Genomic DNA, 24,245 nt, shown 5'->3' with positions numbered 1-24,245 from the left:
AGTGTAACTTCTTTGCTCAGCTCTAATATGTACATAGCCTACAGAGAGCTAAGTAGTAAGAAATCTAGTTCTTGAGAACAGGTTCCTCAAGAAAGAGCCTAGAACTAGCCCTTAGCACTAGGGTTGTATTGCTGCAGTGTTCATAGGACTCTGTTGCTGCACAGAAGTAGCTACATCAGGGGCCCCCTACACCCTCAAGATTCACTTACACAGATTTCATCAAACTTCCCAAAGTCCAGGGTGCCATATCTGTCGATGGGCGGCCGAATGTATTCACAATATTCACTGTTCTTGACCATCTCCAGCTGCCGCACGCAGCACACATACGCAAGCCGGGTCTGGATCTCTGCCATGTTCAGCACCTGCCAATCAGCCCCAGATAGCCATCAAATGCATTGCAAGACTTTCATTAGCACCACTTGCCCTGAACTGGCAACGGTAAAAGGGAGAAATGCACTCCAGTGACTCAGGTGTATCTGCAGAGGCTTTCACATCCCACCTCCCTCAGCCTCCTAGGAGCACACTGCTGACCGCCAGCCAATCTGTCACCAATGGCAGAGACTCAGCTTCCATCTAACATATGAGACCTTTCTGCAATTCAAGCAGAAGTTGGTCGTTAATTCCAGGAAATACTGGCACCTAGAAGGAGATATATAGCGTGACGCAGGAGGGGCGCAAAGTTCTCTTAGGGTGGGGATGAGTAACGAGCCAGCTTGATTTTCTAGTGCCAGACACTGCTTTAGGTGACAGCTGGGTTTGTTTCGCTGTCATAGCCCCTCATTCCTTGGGACAGAGAACATCCCAGTGTGCTATGGAGGCAGCATGTTCAACCCCACCCTGCATCACTCACAACAGATACCCACTGGGGGAGTCCAGTATTATTGAGCTCTGAAAAGGAATCCTGTCCAGTCCTCAGCCCAGGCCTTTTCGAGGAGGGGGACTGCTAAAGAGGGAGACCCTAAGGATTACAGCAGGGACACAGGGAACCAGAAGGAAAATGGAGGAAATGAAACATTAATTCGAGCTGATCTGACTTCACCCAGGAAGGAAATCCATAGCTCATGCAGCCGGTCATGAAAACAAACATCTAAGAATTTATTATTTCTGCCCAATGCAAAAATCCCTATGTTCAGCAGCAAAGAAACATAGCGAAGTGGATAAAGCTCCACTCACTTTCATTTCTAAAGCAGCCAAATCCTAACTGCGTCAAGATTAGTTGTGCCAAATTCACTCCAATTGGAGAGGGGCTCTTTCACCCCTATCAAAGCCAGGTCACCGGCTCTTCGCTATATTCAGGGAGCAGTTTGGGAAAAGGTATCTGAGCTTGTACAGCACCTAGCACAATGAGGTCCTGGTCCATTTCCAGGGTTCCTAGGTGCCTCCACAATACAAATAACGAATAATAATAATATTGTAATTCTGTAGTCCCCCACTCAGCCCCCAGAGGAATTTGCTCTTGCGTGGAGAGCTGGAGTTGGACTCCTTAGAGGAACAAATGATTGGTATTTGGCTGTGTGAGTGCCACTCCTAGCTCCTCCCCAGATTCAGACAACTGAATTCTCCCATAACATTGTATTTTCTTTTATGCTGGGACCTTGCCCAGCTTTCCCACACCCCAAATGTCATCTTGCAACCCAAGATGCAGGTGACCGAGCAATCGATTCCCAGTCTTGTTTCTCAGATACACAGTGAGATAGTTCCCTTCTGCTTACTGAAAAATCACTGCGATTTTAACATAAGCTTACAGTACCTTCACTTTTTCAACGAGGGGATTCCATCTCTTCCACAGCAACCACCAGCCAGACAGAGCGTCGCCGTAGTTGGTGAGGTCCGTCTCATCCCGGCTGCCCACATCAATTGCTATCACCACTTTTGCCCCCATGGATCTTGCAACATCCGCTATTGGGAACAAAGCCACATCATCATTACTCATCACTCCTCTCTTCTACAACACTTACCTTTCTGGAGCTGGCCAATGGAAGCAGGGAAATGGATTTCCAAGGATCACGACAGACCACACAAGCACAGCATGGGACAGTACAACAGGATTCCTTTTCATACAGCTTCCAGCACAGACATTTATGAATGCTTTTCAGGGAGAATTACTTACCTCAGAATAATGCTATACTAATTATACACTTCATAGTGATGTATAGTACCTGGGTATAACTATCTCTTTATAATCCCTATTTATTCTAATAATTTTCTTTCAGAAACCAACACAAATGTTGATCATTAAAAGAAAGGCCTGTGGGATCATCCTTATCATGGCAAATCCCAAAGGGACATGTCCTCCTTGCAGATCAAGCACCACCCAGATTAATCTCTGGCTAGGTACTTAAGGTGGCCTAGCTGTATATTCAGTTTAGGTCCATCACAGGCAATCTTATTGCACCACCAAAGCTTCTTGCACCCACATGATCACTAGCTGCATAGTTGCCTTGCTTGATACTTGAATGAAGCAGCACAAATGCAAGAGGACACAGAAGAGGTCAAGGCAGAATGACCAACTGGGGAGAGAAATTGACATAGGTCAGAGGTTGGGAGAATATCAGTCCATGAAGAGCTTTGAAAGTAAGGAGGAAAATTTTGCTTAGATTTAGAAATGGACAGATTAGTGATGGTGACGGGATGGAGGAGCATTTCCCACTTCCTGAAGGCCATGACATTCAGGAGCCTGACAGTTTAAGGAGTAGGAATTTAGGAAGGTGCTTGTCAAGGCTGCTTCCCCACTTTGAACTTTAGGGTACAAATGTGGGGATCTGCATGAAAACTTCTAAACTTAACTACCAGCTTAGATCTGGTCCGCTGCCACCACTCCCAAAGCTAATTCCCTTCCCTGGGTAGCCTTGAGAGATTCTTCACCAATTCCCTGGTGAATACAGATCCAAACCCCTTGGATCTTAAAACAAGGAGAAATTAACCATCCCCCCTCCTTCCTCCCACCAACTCCTGGTGGATCAAGATCCAACCCCCTTGGATCTAAAAACAAGGAAAAATCAAGCAGGTTCTTAAAAAGAAGGCTTTTAATTAAAGAAAAAGGTAAAAATCATCTCTGTAAAATCAGGATGGAAAATAACTTTACAGGGTAATCAAACTTAAAGAGCCCAGAGGACCCCCCTCTAGCCTTAGGTTCAAAATTACAGCAAACAGAGATAAACACTCTAGCAAAAAGGTACATTTACAAGTTGAGAAAACAAAGATAAAAACTAACACGCCTTGCCTGGCTGTTTACTTACAAGTTGGAAATATGAGAGACTTGTTCAGAAAGATTTGGAGAACCTGGATTGATGTCTGGTCCCTCTCAGTCCCAAGAGCGAACAACCCCCCCAAAAAAGAGCACAAACAAAAGCCTTCCCCCCACCAAGATTTGAAAGTATCTTGTCCCCTTATTGGTCCTTTGGGTCAGATGTCAGCCAGGTTACCTGAGCTTCTTAACCCTTTACAGGTAAAAGGATTTTGGAGTCTCTGGCCAGGACGGATTTTATAGTATTGTACACAGGAGGGCTGTTACCCTTCCCTTTATAGTTATGACAATGCTAAAAGAGGGATTTGGGGTGCTGAGCAACTCACAGAAAAGAGAAATGTGGGGAGGAGAAAAAGTGCAAGATCCAGGATAACTATGGATAGTAATTCCAGAATTTCTATGGATAGTAATTCTGTGCTTGAATAATAAGAATATAGCAGTAGGGACATACTACCAACCACCTGACCAGGATGGTGATAGTGACTGTGAAATACTCAGGGAGATTAGAGAGGCTATAAAAATAAAAAACTCAATAATAATGGGGGATTTCAACTATCCCCATATTGACAGTGTACATGTCACCTCAGGATGGGATGCAGAGAGAAAGTTTCTTGACACCTTAAATGACTCTTTCTTGAAGCAGCTAGTGCTGGAACCCACCAGAGGAGAGGCAATTCTTGATTTAGTCCTAAGTGGAGCACAGGACCTGGTCCAAGGGGTGAATATAGCCGGACCGCTTGGTAATAGGGACCATAATTAATTAATTTAACATCCCTGTGGTGGGGGAAACTCCACCTCAGCCCAACACGGTAGCATTTAACTTCAGAAAAGGGAACTACACAAAAATGAGGAAGTTAGTTAAACAGAAATTAAAAGGTACAATGCCAAAAGTGAAATACCTGCAAGCTGCATGGAAACCTTTTAAAGACACCATAATAGAGGCTCAACTTAAATGTATACACCAAATTAAAAAACATAGCAAGAGGACCAAAACAGTGCCACTGTGGTTAAACAAGAAAATAAAAGCAGCAGTGAGAGGCAAAAAGGCATCCTTTAAAAAATGGAAGTTAAATCCTATTGAAGAAAATAGAAAGGAGCATAAACTCTGACAAATGAAGTATAAAAATATAATTAGGAAGGCCAAAAAAGAAGTTGAAGAACAGCTAGCCAAAGACTCAAAAAGTAATAGCAAACATTTTTTCAAGTACATCAGAAGCAGGAAGCCTGCTAAACAACCAGTGGGGCCACTGGATGATCAAGATGCTAAAGGAGAACGATAAGGCCATTGCGGAGAAACTAAATTAATTCTTTGCATCGGTCTTCATGGCTGAAGATGTGAGGGAGATTCCCAAACCTGAACCATTCTTTCTAGGTGACAATTCTGAGGAACTATCCCAGATTGAGGTGTCATTAGAGGAGGTTTTGGAACAAATTGATAAACTAAACAGTAATAAGTCACCAGGACCAGATAATATTCACCCAGGAGTTTTGAGGGAACTCAAATGTGAAATTGCAGAACTGCTAACTGTGGTGTGTAACTTATCATTTAAATCAGCTTCTGTACCAGATGACTGAGGACAGCTAATGTGACGCCAATTTTTAAAAAACTCTCCAGACGTGATCCCGGAAATTACGGGCTGGTAAGCCTAACTTCAGTACCGGGCAAATTGGTTGAAACTATAGTAAAGAACAGAATTGTCAGACATATAGATGAACATGATTTGTTGGGGAAGAGTCAACATCATTTTTGTAAAGGGAAATCATGCCTCACCAATCTACTAGAATTCTTTGAGGGGGTCAACAAGTATGTGGACAAGGGGAATCCAATAAATATAGTGTACTTAGATTTTCAGAAAGCCTTTGACAAGGTCTCTTACCAGGAAAGTAAGCTGTCATGGGATAAGAGTGAAGGTCCTCAAATGGATCAGTAACTGGTTAAAAGGTAGGAATAAACAGTCAGTTCTCAGAATGGAGAGAGGTAAACATTGGTGTCCCCCAGGTGTCTGTACTGGGACCAGTACTATTCAACTATACCATACAGATCACAAATGATCTGGAAAAAGGGGTAAACAGTGAGGTTGCAAAATTTGAAGATGATACAAAATAATTAAGTCCAAGATAATTAAGTCCAAAGCAAACTGAGTTACAAAGGAATCTTGCAAAACTGGGTGACTAAGCAATAAAATGGCAGATGAAATTCAATGTTAATAAATGCAAAGTGATGCATATTGAAAAGCATAATCCCAACTATACATATAAAATGATGTAGTCTAAATTAGCTGTTACTACTCAAGAAACATCTTGGAGTCACTGTGGATAGTTCTCTGAAAACATCCACTCAAAGTGCAGTGGCAGTCAAAAAACCAAACAGAACGTTGGGAATCATTAAGAAAGGGATAGATAATAAGACTGAAAATATCATATTGCCTCTATATAAGTCCATGGTATGCCCACATCTTGAATACTGCATGCAGATGTAGTCGCCCCATTTCAAATAAGATATATCGGAATTGGAAAAGGTTCAGAAAAGGGCAACAAAAATGATTAGGGGTATGGAATAACTTTCGTATGAGGAGAGATTAATAAAACTGGGACTTTTCAGCTTGGAAAAGAGACGACTAGGGGGTGATATGATAGAGGGCTATAAAATCATGACTGGTGTGGAGAAAGAATATAAGGAAGTGTTATTTACTCCTTCTCATAACACAAGAACTAGGGGTCACCAAATGAAATTACTAGGCAGCAGGTTTAAAACAACAAGAAGTATTTCTTCACACACAAAAAGTCAACTTGTGGAACTCTTTGCCAGAGGATGTTGTGAAGGCCAAGACTCTATCAGGGTTCAAAAAAGAACTAGATAAGTTCATGGAGGATAGGTCCATCAATGGCTATTAGTTAGGATGGGCGGGGATGGTGTCCCTAGCCTGTTTGCCAGAAGCTGGGAATGAGTGATAGGGGATTATCACTTGATTACTTATTCTGTTCATTCCCTCTGGGGCACCAGCCATTGGACACTGTCGGAAGAAAGGATACTGGGCTAGATGGACCTTTGGTCTGACCCAGTATGGCCGTTCTTATGTTCTTATAACTGACGTTCTCAGAACGGCTATGCACTGTGACAGTCACAACTCTGTAGGGCCAGTTCAGAGGCTAATTCAAACCAGAACCGAACTCTCACTAGGTCTATGTGACTGCACAATCCAGTCCATCATCCATTCTTGAGTCAATCCTCAACATCATCTTCAGACACTGTGCACTCTCAGAATGTACAGATGGATAGCGGGGACCGGTGGAAAGATAGCTAGATTAGGAATTCATATTTGTAGAGAGAGACCCAAGCTGCAAATGGCAAATACAGTTTTCAAATTTGTGGGAGCATTTGTAGTTCTGCACTTTAGGGAGATAAGGGCCTTTTGCAAAATTTGGATCTGGGTTTGAAGTTTTAACACCGCCTCCCTCCTCCACCCTCCAAGATTGGGCTGCTCCGATTCCAGGCCTTTTACTCAGACTGCTCTCTAATTATTTGCACACAGCTCATGGAAAATGTGCTACGAAATCAAATTTTCAAAGCACTGGATATTATGACAAAAACTCTGACCTCCTCTCTTCCATAAACATTTGACAACACAATTAAAAACACACATACTGTTTAACACGCCTGGCTTCGTTTGGTGTTAAAATGTACAGATGGCTAATGAGAAAAACATTTTAATAGATTGATTTTGAGATTGATTATCATTGATTTTAATGTTTCATTGAATTTAATGTTATGTGAATTCTCCTGTTAAGAATGGTTTCAGAGTAGCAGCTGTGTTAGTCTGTATCCGCAAAAAGAACAGGAGTACTTGTGGCACCTTAGAGACTAATAAATTTGTTAGTCTCTAAGGTGCCACAAGTACTCCTGTTCTTTTTCCTGTTAAGAATGATATTGCTTTGAATCTTAGACACTAAGAGCAGTTAATATTTCACCATTGTTGCATATTTAGAAATCAGTTCATATTTATGCTCTGTTCTTCCAACAGATTCAAGAAAAAATACAACCATATGTTTATAGTTTTATTCCTTCGCTCCTCCCCAACCCTTTTTTAAAAATACACATGAGAATATGTTCTAATAATTAGCTTGACATTATATTTTTGGCACATGATTTGAAAGGAAACATTCCATCCCAAGAGGCCATCTTGGAAAAGCCTGTATAACAACAGGCTTTGAGCCCATTTGGGGGGAGGGATAGCTCAGTGGTTTAAGCATTGGCCTGCTAAACCCAGGATTGTGAGTTCAATCCTTGAGGGGGCCATTTGGGGATTGGTCCCCCTTTGAGCAGGGGGTTGGACTAGATGACCTCCTGAGGTCCCTTTCAACCCTAAGGATCTATGAACAAAGCAAAGGCCTTGTATCCAGAGGACAATGCAGCTCTGCTAGCCTCCAAGAGATCAGAATGAAGTTGTTCGGGAAGGTAATCACACTGACATATGCCTGTGCAGATGGAGTTTTACCATCTGTCTTCTTGGTGAATTCCAAACAACTATCTACAGACATACCTGGAAGATTGTTGATATAACCTCCATCCATCAAGAGATGTCCATCCTTTGGATCACAGAGAGGGGGCATGTACCCAGACAGTGACATGCTGGCACGGACATACCTCCAAAGGGAACCTACAGCAATGAGAGGGAAGACATCCATACTAACCCAGTATAGCAGGAATGGGCGGGGGCAGCTTTCAGAGTCATTACATGTAATTTTGTGACAGATAATATACCGAGGGTTGGATTGCAGAATGCTATTAAAGCACCTGAATGACTCCCAAATTATAATGCAGGCTAGGAAAAGGGTTACTCAGTCTCCAACTCAGCAAAGCACTTAAGCACACACTTAACTTTAACCATGATCTTAAGCACTTTCCTGTATCACAGCCTCCACCACCACAAAAGAACAAGGTTTCTTCTGCGAACAAATGATGGGGAGGAATCACTAGCCTCAACTGTGCTGAAGGCCATTAGCCCCCAGGAAATGCCACATGCAGCAGAGCTGAACACATGGAATATGTCAAGTATCAGGGGGTAGCCGTGTTAGTCTGTATCTACAAAAACAACAAGGAGTCTGGTGGCACCTTAAAGACTAACAGATTTATTTGGGCATAAGCTTTCGTGAGTAAAAACCTCACTTCATTTGACTCCCTCCCCTCCCCCCAAGTTTTACCCGTGTTTAGATTTTTAACAGGACAGCAGAGACATCACTATAAAGATGTGGGATTCACCCCCTACACCCTTTTTGCTTAAGCAATGTTTCGACTTACAACACAATTCTGAGGAATGAATTGTGTCGGAAGTCCAAGGACTCCCTGTATCTCTAGCTTCCAGCCCTTCTAGCAACTCACTTCCCACTCATCTTCTATACGCCAAAGTTATCTGCCTTGCTTGCTGTTTAACCCTTCATTTTCCATGCAGCCTGCTCCAGTTTCTGAACAGCTCAGTCCAGCTCTGCCAAACAGCATCAAGGAGGCCCATCACCCAGCATGCTGCTAGCTGGCTGGAGGAGCACACCAAGGTCCTAGTTAACCTCTAGTGTAGATACACCAGGGATCATTATTCCAGCTGGAGCTTCAGAAATAGCCCCTTCTATGAGGCCATTTTGAAGAGACTGGTGGAGGTGGGCACCCACCAGACTGGTGAGCAGTGCAGGAAGTGCATCAAGCACCTGAAGCAGCTGTACTACAAGGTGAAGGATGCAAATGGCAGGTTTGATAGGCAATGTACCGTCTACATGCCCCTGCTATGAGGAGCCAGACTGTCTGCTTGCCCCACCCTGAGCACTGAGCCCACCGTCCTCCATGACATAATATTGACCAGGGGCGATCTCACGTGTGATCCAGCCTGAATGCAAAGCAGGGAAAATTAAATTTAAACACACAAGTAGTGACTCTTTCAAACTACCTTTATAATTATTCCTTGCAAAACAATTAAAAGAGTACAGGCTTTGCAAGCATGAGCGCAAATCTTTGCAAATTCTGCTCAATAACACCTCTGTCACATCAATGTAATGATATAGATTTATACCTTGACTAGCAAAGCACTGTCCCAAACACCATGGCTTATAAGTCCCTTGGGCTGCACCAAGTGGTAAAGTCCCTTTTGGACCTCAGTACAGGTCCTTTTTGCTCTGGCTATTCACAGAAAGCTGTCTGGGATGGGATGCGGGAAAGTGGGGAGAATCCACTCTGCTGCTAGCAATCCTCTGCTTCCTAGTTTGGCATCCTGTTGTTCACCTGAATTTTCCTTCACTACCTGCAGGTGATGCTTGAAAATGTTTCCTGCAGCAGAAACTCTAGTCTATCAGTCAGATACCTGGACAGGGCAAACTTGCTATGGCTGTCCAGAATTTACTAAACCTCTCCACTTGTTCAATCAGCAGATACCAAAACATCTCCTTTGCCTAGATGGATGGAATCCCACCACAGGTCTGGGAAACAGGTTCTCTTTTCCATTCTGGAACCTCCAGAAGATTTGTATCTTCTGGCCTGCAACAATGTTACAACTAACACTGGTAACTCTGCCCTTGCTAGGACTTCACACCTCACCCTCTCTCAGCCAAGCCCAAATTTTTAAAACCTGGTTAATGAAATGCTCATCTAATTCTTACCAGAATGTGTCTGTGGACTGCCAACATTAGCTGTAATAAAAGCATTCCAAAGTGATAAAACTGTAGCCTGGTATTGATGCAGAACATATAGGGAGGGACTCTTTCCTTTTTTAACCATGACCAAAAAAATGCTCTTTCACTGCCTTGGCAAGCACTTCCACCTCAGATGGACCGAGCCTCCCAGCCAGGACTCTGGTGGATAGGACTGTCCATCAGTAGGGTGTGATGAATGTGGAAATTCTGATAATATATTTTTTATTCCTCTGCATGCCTCAGTTTCCCCTGGGCTTTGCACTGTTATGCACTGAGTGTAAAGGGAAGGCAAAAGGTGGTTGACTCACACAGCAACCTGGTTGGAGACCAGAGACATTAACAAACTCAAAGTCTGCACATGTGACTGGAGGATCCAGATGAGACAATGGAAATCCCAATGGCTGGGACAGTCACACCTAGCAATAACAGCCAAGAGGAGGGAGATTCCCTTCCCCCCACACCTCTCTGCAGAGAAGCAGAGAAAAGGCCCCAAGCTAGAGAACAAAGTGGAAAGGTTCTGTGGCTGAGATAAGTAGGGATCCTATTTTTCTGTGATAAAAAAAAAAAAAAACTCCAATAAAAAAACATAAAAATCTGTGTTTTCCCACGATTAAAATGAAACGCTGAACTTTAGTTTCCTTGGCCACAATATATATAGGTATCAGTTGAACACAATGTTTTATTGATATATTTACAATTTTTAAGAAAGTTCAAAGACTACTAGAGCCTTCAATCATTATAATAAAATAAAATTAATAGAATTGCAATTTGTATTTCTTACATATACCAAATACTTCTATGTCTGTATTCTACATTTTCAGAAAATTGTTTTTTTAATGCACAAAAAATTAAGCGAAAATTGCTTTTATATTAACATTACTCACTGTCTGAATTAGTCTGGGAGGCTGAAGTGAAATTTGAGATGCACTAAAACATGAACACCTATACACGTTGGATAACCTCTGTCCGCCGGAGGCAGTTTATTGGAGTATGTTTAGCTATGTAAATTTAAAGCACATTCAAAAATCAACCACAAGGTCGGGAGGTTGCGCACATTGAATAAGCAACACTGGAACTTTCAGGAAAATGTAGTTAATAGTTAATATATGTTTTTATTTTTTCACAAAATGTAAAAACTGAAGATTCTCTGTAAAAAATGTAAATTCCATGGTTTTCTGTGTCAAACGGATTTCTAGGATCGCTAGTGATAAGAGTACTACAATAAAAATTGTTTACAAATTACAGGCCCCCCATCACAGCATCACATCTCTTCATCCACATCCCCCTCCTTTCCAAGGATGTGGGAAAACAAGGCATCCCTTACTTCCTTTTCGTGCCTGGACCCAGCCCCAGTGATTCCAGGTCTACTTTCTGGTTACCTATATCTAGCCTGAAACCAGAAGTTTCTTAAAGACCACTCTGTGAAAATATTCACTTTTATCCTCACAGATGTTGTGCAGAGTGCAGCAGGCCACAATAGAACAGAAGGCACTGGCCACATTATCATATAGTTTTATATGCAGCGTCACCTTGTCTTCAGCCTGCCAAATGGGCACTCCACCACCATCTGTAACTGCACCTTCTCTTGCCAGGCCTTCTGATATCAGAGGATGGTTTCACGAGCAATGGCAGGAATGGGAAGGCGGGACCCCCAAAAATGACAGTGGGCACAGACATGCCATTGAGAATTATGTCATTAGGAGGGAATAAAGTCCCTGCTCCTCCCAGCAGGTAAAGGCCAGATCGTCTTAGCACCCTGACATCCTGGATATTTCCCCTTTCCCCGGTGGTGTCCAAGAATCTGCCTCTGTGACTGTCCAAGGCTTGTAGAACCTGGGAATAGAACCCTTAGCAGTTGATATATTCACTTGGTTCTTCTGGAGGGCAAACTATGGGCACACGTCTGCCATCAGTGAATTTTCAATTGGGAAAGCCAGCTACTATTTCAGGCACATTTCTTATGCCCACCACCTGTTAGGTAAACCACAGTGAGAATCGCCTCACAAACCTTCACTGACACAACCCCAACAGTGGATTTGCCAACACCAAACTGGTTAGCCATGACCTATAGCAGTCTGGGGTAGCCAGCTTCCAGGAGGCAGTTGCAACCCACTTCTGGACTGGTATGGCCCACCTCAATCAAGTGGTCTGACACTGAAGAATTGGAGCAAGATCCTTGCACAGCTCCATGAAGGTCTGCTTTGTCATTCGGAAGTTCTGGAGCCACTGCTGGTCATCCCAGGTCTGCATGACTATGTGTCCCCATCACATTGTGCCAGTTCTTTTGCACCGGAAGCACCAATCTACATATGTTGAATCCTCAATAATTGCAGCATTCATCAGGTCTGTCCAGTCTGCTGTGAATGACCCTCTAAGTCCAGCCGCCTTCTGCATTTCAGAAAATGCTCTCCAAATGCCATCCAGTGCTGCTGAATGACTGCCATGCTGGATAAATGATTCACCTCCAAGATGGAGCAGCTCATCCACTGGATCCATGCCTTACGTGTGAGTAATGTGCAGAGCCGGAAGTGTCTCAGCTAAACATGGCAGGCTACAACCACTTCTGCATGGGGAGCCAGGAAGAGCAGACAAGTTCTCCCACAATACACCACAAACCAATTCCTAGAGCAGTTCCAGTTGGTAAGATACTAAGAATGCTGAGATACACCCCCAGAATCCTAGCACTAAACACGTGTAACTGCAACGCCAACATGGACATGGGTACGGGGCATGTGCGACTTGCTGTGTGGAAGCTTAGCTAACTTGTGCCTGCCTGTGGGTGAGCCAGAATGTGGGCACACACTGCACTGTAGACATACCCTCAAACCTTCCCTGAATGGTGCCAATTATTTCTGTTAATAGTTCTGAAATGAAGGCAATTATGACTGGTTAGAACCAGAGAGATTTAATCAGGCAGGAATTGATTGGATCTGCTTCCTACAAAATGTACTGCTTTAAAGCTTCTAGTTAGTTATTTTCTCCCCCTTATAATTTCTTCCCTATTCAGGTTTGCTGCAAATTGCATTTTCAAATAAGCCAAGTACAAATGTCACTCTCACACCAAGGGGTAAAGTTTCATTATATTAATGTTAAATTGGAGTTGCAATCTTCCCTCCACAAGCTCAGCGCTCAATAGTTAGCCCTTAGCACATCAGACTTCAAATCTTGCTGGTCAAACTGAGTCTAGAGAATTTTGCATCTAGGATTTTTCATTAATGGTTCTTCTGAGCTGGGTATGGATTTGTAACAGTGTTTCTTTTGTCTATCAGAGGTCAATGCTGGTAGGACATTTGCTCTTCACTACTTCTGGATATAGGTTTACTTGGGATCTCTAGATGGGGAAAAGATTGGCTTTTGGGATCTCGTCAATAGAATACTGAAGACTGACTAATGCTTGAGATGGATGTTTTTGGAGGGGGGGGGGTTATTTTAAAACTTATTCCTGGAAAAAGGAATCTGTGTTCTCAAATGCCATGCAGAATGTAGCTGAATTAGCAAAACAGACACACTGGTGGGGGAGGAGGAAAGCAGAAAGATGTGCCGGCAGGAGCCAGCACTGATAAGTGGCTGCCTATTGATTTTACAAGGTGTCTTCTTAACTGGTATTTCAGAGATAGGCTGCTCTATAGTATTAAAGGCCTCTCCACAAACTACTCCACCAAGATAAGGCCACTGGTGCTGAACAAAATTTGACCATAAGATTATTAATGTCAAGTGGTAACTCATTACATCTCAATGAATAGGAAGCAATTCCTAAGAGAGATTTTTGGCACTTGAAGAGCCCATTTATGATCAGGGCTGGCTCTAGGTTTTTTGCCGCCCCAAGCAAAAAAAATTTTGGCTGCCTCCCCGTCCCAGCCCTGGGCTCCTCGCCGTACCCCGCTGCTGTCCCAGCCCTGGGCTCTCCCCCCCCCCCCCACCCACACCCCCTGCTGCCCCAGCTATGGGCTCCCTCATTCCTCCCCACCATTGCCCCCCACACACACCTCCTGCCGCCCCAGCCCTGGGCTCTCTCCCCCCCCCCCGCCTGCACCCTCCTTCCGCCGCAGCCCTGGGTCATTGGTAACTCGCTCCTGTGGCAGGTCATTCAGCAGAAATTTTAGATGTTCACAGAACACAGACAGGATTAGTTCCCATATGGTTACAGAACTGCAGTAAAGTGAAACAATTTTCAGCTTGTGTGATTGGAGGATATCTGGATGCATATTATAAGACTGTCCTACATAAATGAGGAAAAGTTGAGGTGCTTTTATTATTCTTTTGTTCCACTCTTTCTTTCTATGGGGAATTTGCCAATGCAATATCACTGTCTTCCTTTTAAACAAACAAACAAACAAACAAAAAAGGCAATGGTTGTTGAAAATAGCAATTCCAGTCCTAATAACCACTGGGAAGCATTTCTTGCTCAATTTTATCCTACTTTTTCTACAGCAAGTTACAGTGGATGAGTATATTTGATTTGGGAGAAATGAAGTAACAGCTGCCCAAACTGAGCTTGAGCACTCCTGAATTTTGAGGTGTTCAAATCTGGAAGGCAGGTGCGGGGGGCGGGGAGGGGGCTATGGTTCTGTGGGGGAGCACGGCAGCATGTATGCAGCAGTGTGTCTGGTGCTGCGCAGAGCCAGACACGCTGGTCTGAGTGGCACGGTAAGGGGGCTGGGGGGTTGGATGGGGCAGAGGTTCAGGGGGGCAGTCAGGGCAGGGAGAAGGGGGGTTAGATGGGTCTGGGGTTGGGGGGGCAGTCAGGGGACAGGCAGCGGTTGGATAGGCATGAGAATCCCGTGGGTTTGTCAGGGGACAGGTAAGGGGTGGGGTCCTAGGGCGGAAGTTGGGGGGGTCTCAGGAGGGGGCAGTTGGGGACAAAGAGAAGGGAGGCTTAGATGGGGGTGGGGTCCCAAGGGGCAGTTAGGGGCAGGGGTCCCAGGAGGGGGCAATCAGGGGACAAGGAGCAGCGGCGCTTAGATAGGGGGTGGGGTCCTGGGGAGCAGTTAGGGGCAGGGGTCCCGGGAGGGGGCTACCCTCCCTCCCTGTGGAGTGTCCTATTTTTTGAAAGTTAAAATATGTTATCCCTACGCACAGTGCAGCTCTCCATTCACAGAAGGCTGCAGCATGAGGTCTCAGCTACCTCACTCCCTCCCCCTCTTTCCTGTTGGTAGTGGCAAAGGGAATGCTGGGAAATGTAGTTCTTTCCCTGCTCCAGGGCTGGCTCTATAGGCAGGGAGCTAACGAAGGAACTACAGCTCCGAGGCTGCATCCCTGCTGCTCCTGCAAATGGGCTGCCTCAAACAAGTGCTTGCTTTGCTGGTGCCTAGAGCCGCCCCTGTTTATGATCCCCTAGAAGAGGAGACCGCAAGGGAATGATGAATGAGAGAACTAAAAGGGAAAGCTCACAGCTTTCTCTTATCCCTTTGCTATTGTACGTGTTTAGAAGGAAGACATGGGAATCAGACGGGTATGTTTTACTGAGAAGAACAGAAGTGATCAAAGCCACATGGCGCAATGGCTGGTAAAGTGCAAAACTTGTCACTATTTTCTTTCAAAGAGAAAATCACCTGCTCAGTATAGAAAATGAGCACTGTGCTCTGAGTAGTGGCTAAATTTTAATCTATTGTCTTGGAACACTCCAGCTTGGTGTAGCATACTTGCAAGTTTGTCACTTCCCTACTGAGAGGCAAGTTCTCCAACAGCCCAGTTTAAAACAAGCAGGGAGAACTCAGCCATATTTTTAAATGGTTTTGGGAAAAACCACAGAAAAGGACAATAACCTGGAGCCAAACAGAGGTGAAACTAATATTGCATCAGCAAAAACGGTCAACAAACCAATGGGCTCATTTACCCTGAGACCCTTTTACACTGCTTTGGCAATGTAAGACAGCCTAGTGCCAGAGCAATAAAGGGGCCTGATTGTAAATAAGCATCTGACCCCATGTCTCTTCCTGGGGAGAACAGCTACATTCACGAGGGCTTTTATTTAAATGCATGATTTTTACAATTAATTTTGATTTATGGGGGAGTTTTTGTATTCCATGCATGTTTTTATGAACACACTGGTGTCCATGAACTAATTTACACTCCATGCAGTGAATCATCTCGCCTGTTTCAATTCCTCCAGGTGCTATAGATTCTTGTTACCTGTGTGCAACTGTGGATCCTGGTGTTCAGCAGGTAGCACTGAGAAGGAGGAAGGAAAAGTAAAGGGATGGAAAGGAATGAAACTATACAGAAAGCCTGGCATTCAAACATCACTGCAAGCTCAGAGACACACCCTTTCCTGCAGAAGACTGGACACACTTACCATCTGTGTGGACCCTCATGGCTGACGCAGTAATGTCAGTCGTGATAGTGAAATAAGGAATCCACAGATCCTGCAATATAGGAAGTGTCAGTTTTACAGTCATCAGTAACCCTGGATGTAAGCTGACAAGCAATTTTAACACAGGGACATACACGCATAAATGCCTGCACACAGAGATGAAAATGCCAGCCCTGTGTGGGTGGCTAAAAATCTAGCTCTAAAGCAAACACTTAATGTATAACCAACTGGGATGAAAAGCCATGTTCTCTTTTCCTAATACTAGTGAAATAGTATTTCCAGGAAAATAAGAAGGCGTTTGAGATTCTTAATATACAATATAGGATATAGCAGATCCAGAACCTATGTTTATAAAAGCCGAACTTACTCCTTTTGGAGTTATGTTAATCTCCAGCATTAGCACTCTTGACAGCAAAACCCATCTTACAGAATTACAGAGGAGAAAATATGAATGCCAAGTAGAAGTGAGTTTTTAAAGGGCAAACAAAATTATATTGGAAACTTTGGGGATGCTTTGAAATAATCCTGTAAGACAAGGGTTTGCCCAGTGGGAGTCCTCCTTAGTGCAAGTCTCACTGTTACTTTTAGGAGACATCCCTACAGATACTAATTTTTCAGTCTCAATGTCTTTACTGGCATGAGTCATGAACAAGTGCTGGCAAAGTTAATTTGTGTCTGTCTGTAGGACAGGTATAACAGTGATAAAGGGGTAGATGGGGTCTATAGCTTTCCATTTTGCATCAGTGTCTATTTCTGAGGTGGTGACAGCTGATGTATATGGTGTAACTTGCTGGGGACGGAGGAAGGGGGAGTTTTCTTCCTCACTTTTTGGTGGAAGTCTTACCACCTCCGACATCGATACTTCTTCAGACTCTGAGAAATGAGTCCAGGACTTGGCCTACAACACTAGGCTCAGCTAAAGATACACCAGCTCATGCTTTAGATTTGTTTTTTTCTTTACATAAAACATTTTCTTTTCTTCAACACAGGAAGGCCCAGGAAATCAGAGCAGAGATGGAGACTCTAAAATGTGACATTTTCTAATGACACCCTGTATGCAAGAGACATGCTACATCACAACTGCATGTAATACTGACATAGCACACCGCAGTGAAATCCTCACCCCACTGAAGTCAATGGGAGCTTTGCCAATGACTTCAATAGAGCCAGAACTTCACCCCAGATCCAAGTGTATTTTCCCCCATTCATTCCATCATCCATTTCTCTTCAAAGCTCCATTCAACAATTCTCTTTGGGACTGAATGCTGCAATGCACAAAGGGCTTCTAAGAGGTGCTGGGTGCTGTCAACGCTCACTGACTTTCCTGGGAGCAAAAGGTGCCTCCAAAGCACTCAGCACCTTGCAGTAACAAGCTCTCTAGCTGTTCCAACGGTTTCATTCCTCTCACTGAATATTCCATATTTTCCTATGTTTAAGCCAAGCTTAGAATCAGATGAGATCCCACTAAGCTAGATCACAATAATATCAACGTGATTTATGCACTATTATTAAGAACCAGCAAATACCTGGTGCCTGTATAATACACAAAAATAAAGGCAGTTCCAGCCCCAAAGAGCATTATCATTTAATCGTTAAACACCTGTTTATTCATGGCCCCATCCACTCTGGGTGGCAACACATTATTGTAAACACTGTTTAAAACCACCCAAGGTGATTCAGTTCCCAGCTCGGCATAGAAACCAAAGTGAATATTCCAGATGATGCAGTACATTTAAAAAAAGCTGTTTATTAAACATAGTCTGATACCAAGAGGATTCCAAATAGATTCACAGATTCCAAAGCCAGAAGGGACCATTGAGATCATCTAATCTGGCCTCTTGTATAACACAAGTTACATAACTTCTCTGAATTAATCCCTGTTTGAACTAGAGCAGATCTTTTAGAAAATCATCCAGTCTTGATTTACAAATCGCCATTGATGGAGAATCCACCATGACCCTTGGTAAGTTGTTCTAATGATTAATTAACCTCATTTTTAAAATATACGTTTTATTTCTAGTCTGAACTTGTCCAGCTTCAACTTCCAGCCATTGGACTGTGTTGTACCTTTCTTTGCTAGATCCAAGAGCCTGTTAGCAAATTTTTGTTTCCCACGTAGGTACATATAGACTGTGATCAAGTCACCCTTAACCTCTTTGTTAAGCTAAGCAGATTGAACTCCTTAAATCTATCACTATAGGGCAGGTTTTCCATTCCTTTAATCATTCTTGTGGCTCTTCTCTGAACCCTCTCCAATATATCAACATCCTTCTTGAATTGTGGACACAGTACTCCAGTAGTGGCTGCACCAGTGCCAAAAAACAGAGGTTATATGACCTCCCTACTCCTATTCGAGATTCCCATTTATACATCTAAGGATTGTATTAGCCCTTTGGCCAAGGCATTGCACTGGGAGCTCATGTTCAGAGAAGCATCTCTGACAAACACGCTGGTATATGGATTACAGTAGAGCAAAATGGGATACGACCCCAGAACGAGACAAATGCTCCCCTGATTGGGGTAGCTGGGAGGAGAGTTTTTAATCATGTGCTTTATGATGGTGACAGTGGAGGATGAGGTGACATTTCACATGTCAGTAGTTTCACAGGCATCCTACACAGTGCCTAAAAATGACAAAAAAGGTCCTGACCTACAATACAAAGAGCAGAAATGGGTTTATTTAACATTCAATGTGGTCATTCTTAAAAAGTCAATGCACATTTTAAAATGTTCACTGCACTTTTTTAAGCCCTTTCTGTGGAATGCATCTCAAATAGTTATGCAAACTCTTCTTCCAGAAGAGAGACTAGTTTAAAAGAATTACCAACTGGACTAGTTGAATCCTTGAGGGGGCCACTTAGGGATCTGGGGCAAAAATCTGTCTGGGGATTGGTCCTGCTTTGAGCAGGGGGTTGGACTAGATGATCTTCTGAGGTCCCTTCCAACCCTAATATTCTGTGATTCTGTGACTAGAAAGACAATAGTGAAAAACCATTTAGGTTTGTGATCAGATGTACTCCCCACACCGAACCTGAGAGAGCTGAATTAGGCTAGGCAGGCCCAATCAGCCAATTAAGCAGCAAATGAGGTGGAATTAGGCTGGAGAGCCTTGATTAGAAAGGAGGACACCTGTGAGGGATCAGCCAGGGGCTTCTATAAAGCCAGGAGGCTGGCAAAAGTGTAAGGGGGCAGCAGGGAGGAAGTCTGTAGCCTCTCTCCTTGGAGCAGGAAAGAACCCCTGAGACCTAGTAGGCCTTAGACAGATCTGATTAGGCGGCCTGGAGAAACACAGTAGGAAGTAGTCCAGAGGCTAGAGCAGTAAGGTGGGTGCCCTGCAGACCTCAACCACTTGTTACAAGGCCCTGGACTGTAACCCAGAGTAGAGGGCAGGCCTGAGTTCTCCTACCAACCACTGCAGAGTAGGACTGCTTGGGGCAGCGAACTAGAAGACTGCTTGGGTCATTGCAGGAGTGACAGGGTCAAGGCTGTGGGCATGAGGAGGACTGCCTGACGCACATGAGCAGAAAGACTTTGAAGGACTCCCCACTGGGAGGGGAATTACAGTGTGACCTGGCTGGAGGGCTGAGTCACAAAGCAGCTGTGCTGCGAAGCTGTGAATGGGAGGAGAGCTGCAGACAGTGGAAGAGAAGGAAGGGGGCGTTGAATTGGGCAGAGCTAATCCCCAGAACACCAAAAGGAGGCACAACCCAGCAGTGAGTGACATGGCCCTGACTCAGGCTCTCAGCCAAACAGGTTTAATTGGCAATCCAAACAGAAGTGATTAAACACATGGTTGGTCCAAATTCCATTAAAATGGCATTAAAGGTAAATCCTCCCCCCCCAGGCTGGTGCAATGTTAAGTTAATAGTTACAGTAGGCTGTACATCAGGCCAGAATACCTAAACTATTACGAGCATAGAAAAAACAAACCTTTCTATTACAGTTCAACAGGAGGAGAACATTTATTACACATTATAGCAAACAAGCAAGTTACCTCAATCTGTTTGTCTTTGAAGATGTTGCTGATGCCACTGTTAAATGAGGCTCCAGAGAACATGGAGGTTATTGGATATGTCAAGTCTAGCACAGTCTTAAACACTGAATTCATATCCTAAAAGGAGGAAGAAAACATTTCAAAGGTGAGCTATATGGTGGAAACCCACTGAAATCCTATTCATCTGCATTTGGAGTGAGGTTCTGTTCCAATTTTTAAAGCAAAGATGAGTGAGCTACTCTGGTGAACACAGTCATCAAAAGAACCAAAAACATAACAGCAAGGAACAATATCTGCTTTGTTGGGTGTCACAGATTAAAATAACTTCAAACTCTGTATTTAGCTTCTATTACTGATGCAGAAAAATATGCATCTGCATTACTTAGCTTATGCAAAAGTCCACCCTAAAGTAGCAAAATCTCTACAGCAGAAAAACATGGTCACTGCCATTAGGTAGGCATTTCCCACGCAATCTATTTCTGGAGACTGTGGAGTGTGGAAAGATTAGAAGACCTCAGCCCTTCCCATCTTCTTTATCTGTTTAAGCTTGACACTAAAATGAGTACGTTTGACTATATTGTATATGTCCTGTTTTTATATAGAAATGACAATATAAAGCTAGATTATCATGGCTGAGATGCAAGGGGATATGGTGTATGTGGCTAGAACAGGGGGCTGGGTGTGAGAATTTCTGGCTGTATTCTTGGCTCTACCACTTGCTCATTGGGTCGTTTTGGGGCAAATCTATAACCTCTTTGTGCCTCGGTGTAACACTTCTTAAATCCATATAATTCAACCTCCACGGGTGATGTCATGCCTAATTAATTCATATTTTAAAGAGCTTCCAGAGCCTCTCTCTATCTTCAGTGTAACAGGCCCAAACTAGAATTAAGCTGTCATGGAATTTCTTTTAGTTTCAGATTTGCTAAATCTTTGTGCTAAACAATGTTTCCTTCATTTAATTTACTAGTTTATTAATTTAATTTGAAAACCAGGAAGCATCCTATCCATTAGCATAGCTGCGTTATCTGGGTTTGAGTGAAATACAGGACTAAAGAAGCTTAATGTCTGAGTATATTATATCAAATTAAATTAAAATTCAATGCAAGACATCTAAATATCCAAATGATATCATCCTAGTTACTGTGTCAATTTTAAATACCACACCAAGAGAATAATCCACTATTTTTTTTCTAAATTAAATAGCATTTTATTAGACAAAAATCTTTTTTCCCGTCCACATCTTTTCTACGACTTAATGAATGGGGCTTAGGCAGGCAGGAACTGGGGCAGATTAACACAGGCTAATGCACCAACAAGGCCTCTATGGCTGCAGTCCATTAAATGATTTGTAATCAACATCTAGTTGCCTCTTCACCTTAGCAAGGGTTTAAGAAAGTGCAGAACTAGCCCACATCATGATTTCCATTCTCCTCTATCCATATACTACCTGCTCTGAGACAGTGTGATTGTTAAAACAAAGTTCTATAAAAACAGGTCAGCTAAAAGAAGCTGAATAGGGAACTCCTAAAACAGCTGAAATGCCTTAGCACAAGATAACAGAACTGTCAGCTTCACATCATTGCACACTTCAGTCTTTGAGAGGGTGGAGAGAGTTTGCCAAACCTAATTATGAACATGATGGTCATAGCTCCAGAGTTAATAGTGAGGTAAGTTTTACACTTCAAGGAGGGATTCAACCTGTTATATGTGACAAATACAGTGAATCCTTCCAAAATTAAAGTACTTAAAAAAAATAAAAAAGTATAAAATGATTTTTGGGAATATACAGAAAATCCATTAGTTTGAGTTATAATTAAATTGTTAAATAGAACCTTCAAGAAATTTAGTGCCCAGTGTCCTGCCTGTTTTTGTCCCTACTGGTCTTAACAATGCAGACTTCCCATAGAGTAAATACTCACTGAAATCGTGTACATAAGGTACTGTGGAAGAAATATTTTAGAATTAATGGTAATTAATTCTACTTCCTAACAACATATTCTTATTCTTCATAACTGAAAGTTTCTCCTTTAGCTGAGCTGCCCTCTTCCAAAGGAGCTGCCATCTCCTATTGCTCTCCATGGGGCTGAAGGTACAGGCTGCCCTTAGCAAAGATGGCTCACTGCCTGCTTTCAGCTGCTCCTCACAGTGCTCCTTTCTCTACTTTCCAAAAATAAAGAAGGCCGCTATTTTCCCTGAAAGTAGCTTGGCTTCACTCCCAAGGCAGTGTCCGTTTGTAAAGAGGATATCTTAACTGTGTACAGCCTGTGGCCTCAGTCTCAACTGATAGGATATGGCAGCCATTCTGAAAGATGGTAATTCTTCGTGAGTTCATCAGAGAGAAGATTTTATTGTTCACCTTCTGTTGACGGATATATTTGCACTTTTTAAAAACAACAAACATGATAATTAATCCTAAAACAGGTATTTTCAAAAACTATCTACCAGATCTACTCAATGAGCAGAGAAAACTAGGGTTTGTGAACAGGGGAATGTATGGGGTGCAGAAGTGAGAGGAAACTGCGTGCAGGGTAACATGGAAGTCAGGAGACAGGGGCACCACCGAAGTGCACACACCAGCTGCTTTGTTTGGCTCTGGAGATATAAAACTGGCATAAACTCATCTTAACTGACCAGAACACTGGCAACCAGAGTGACTGGGTTAATCTAGCTGTATGAGCTAAAATTTAAAAAAAATGATTCAAAGTTAATATTACATATTTATATTCTCTTCAGGTTTCTTGTTTAATGTTCATGTATAATACTTCAATAATTTGAAAAAACCCATCAAGCAAAGAAATTCCCAGGGAAAGTATAAATTAAGATTGATTAATGGTTGAGCGTACACGTCAATATTTTAGCGTAAACTACATTGCATGGACATTGTAATTATTCCAAAACCAACCACTATAAACCCAGGAAATAAGACTGAACTTCAAAGAAATTCAAACAGCTCAAGGCCTGAAAATGCATGACTAGAGCATCCAAAACACCTTAACAACATTGTAGTGACATGAAGGGGGGGAGAAGACTATATAATGTTTTTTAAAATCAGTTTAAGTTACTCTGGGACTATAAACATTGAAATAGTTTCACTACAGGGGACAGTTAAGGTTGTTTGCGTTACTTTGGTGCATTTCCAGATCATAGGCATGTTTAGATTTCTTTTAAATTGAACCTTAGCTCTATATTTCCTGGGTTTATAATGCTTGTGATGGCCCCTTACTGAAATTTAGTGGGGTGGGGTTTTTTTTGGTTGGCCCTCTCCCAATACCAAAAGAAAGGAGAAGAGCTAAAGAGAAATGAAGATCTTGAGTTGGCAGTCCCCAGGGCCAATGGGGAGAGGCCAACGCTCCAGGTTAGCCTGATTGACAGGGTGGGCAAGCCAATGAGAGAGTCAGGAGCCTGAGTCCCCTCCTCTGTGTCAGGTGCAGCCAGGATAGGGCAGAGCTAAGGGGACAGCAGCAGCCCAAACTGAGTTGGAGGCAGAGCAGCAGCCAGCATCAGAGGGGCCAGAGAAGCAGCCCAGAAGGCAGAGTGGGGCTGGGGCCAGAGCTGGGCTGGAGGCAGGGCAACAGCACTGAGCCAGAAGAGGCAGAGCTAGGGAGCTGGGGAAGCACAGATCATCCGTGCCTATGGTGAGTCAGGGCTGAGCTACAGTGCGGAGCTGTGGGGCCAAAGGCTGGATAGCAGAAGCCAGACATGCCACAACTAACACTACTGTTGAGCGCAGTGAGGGGCTGGAGAGAGTGAAGTGGGACCCTGGACAGAGGGCCGAGTGGAAGGAGACGTTGCCACACAAGAGGGCCTTGAAAGCTTGCCAGGGTGGGGGGAGGAGAAGGAGGAGGGAAGCCAATGTGAAGCTGACAGGGGGAGGGGCCAATACTGGGGAGAAGGGTCCTTGGCACCTAGCGCTTGAGGGCGTGTGGCTACCGCCAGAGCAGGCGTCTGATCCACAATATCACCGCAGTGCAGCCAAGTCCTGAGAGGGAGGCCTCAGACAGGTGAGGAACAGT

General features: G+C 43.5%; 1 protein-coding gene across 15 annotated transcripts in view; it reads right to left on the bottom strand.

The window, feature by feature from the left end:
• The window catches only part of PNPLA7 (patatin like phospholipase domain containing 7), a 420,470-nt gene that overhangs the window by 43,763 nt on the left and 352,462 nt on the right, over positions 1-24,245 (bottom strand). For 12 of the 15 annotated variants that reach the window (XR_010593664.1, XR_010593663.1, XM_065572470.1 and 9 more), the window contains 6 exons: positions 20,230-20,346; positions 16,218-16,287; positions 16,055-16,093; positions 7,789-7,905; positions 1,751-1,899; positions 210-362 (listed from right to left, as the gene is read on the bottom strand). Coding sequence is in view for 12 of the 15 variants with exons in the window: in XM_065572470.1 (XP_065428542.1) it covers positions 210-362; positions 1,751-1,899; positions 7,789-7,905; positions 16,055-16,093; positions 16,218-16,287; positions 20,230-20,346 (645 nt within the window). In the remaining 3 variants the exon portion in view is untranslated. The remainder of the gene's footprint in view (positions 1-209; positions 363-1,750; positions 1,900-7,788; positions 7,906-16,054; positions 16,094-16,217; positions 16,288-20,229; positions 20,347-24,245) is intronic. The other 3 variants (XM_065572480.1, XM_065572474.1, XR_010593665.1) reach the window with 3 other exon arrangements.

The sequence above is a fragment of the Chrysemys picta genome, chromosome 18, assembly GCF_011386835.1.
Source record: "Chrysemys picta bellii isolate R12L10 chromosome 18, ASM1138683v2, whole genome shotgun sequence".
NCBI lineage: Eukaryota > Metazoa > Chordata > Testudines > Emydidae > Chrysemys > Chrysemys picta.
This window is presented reverse-complemented; position numbering and strand designations above follow the sequence as displayed.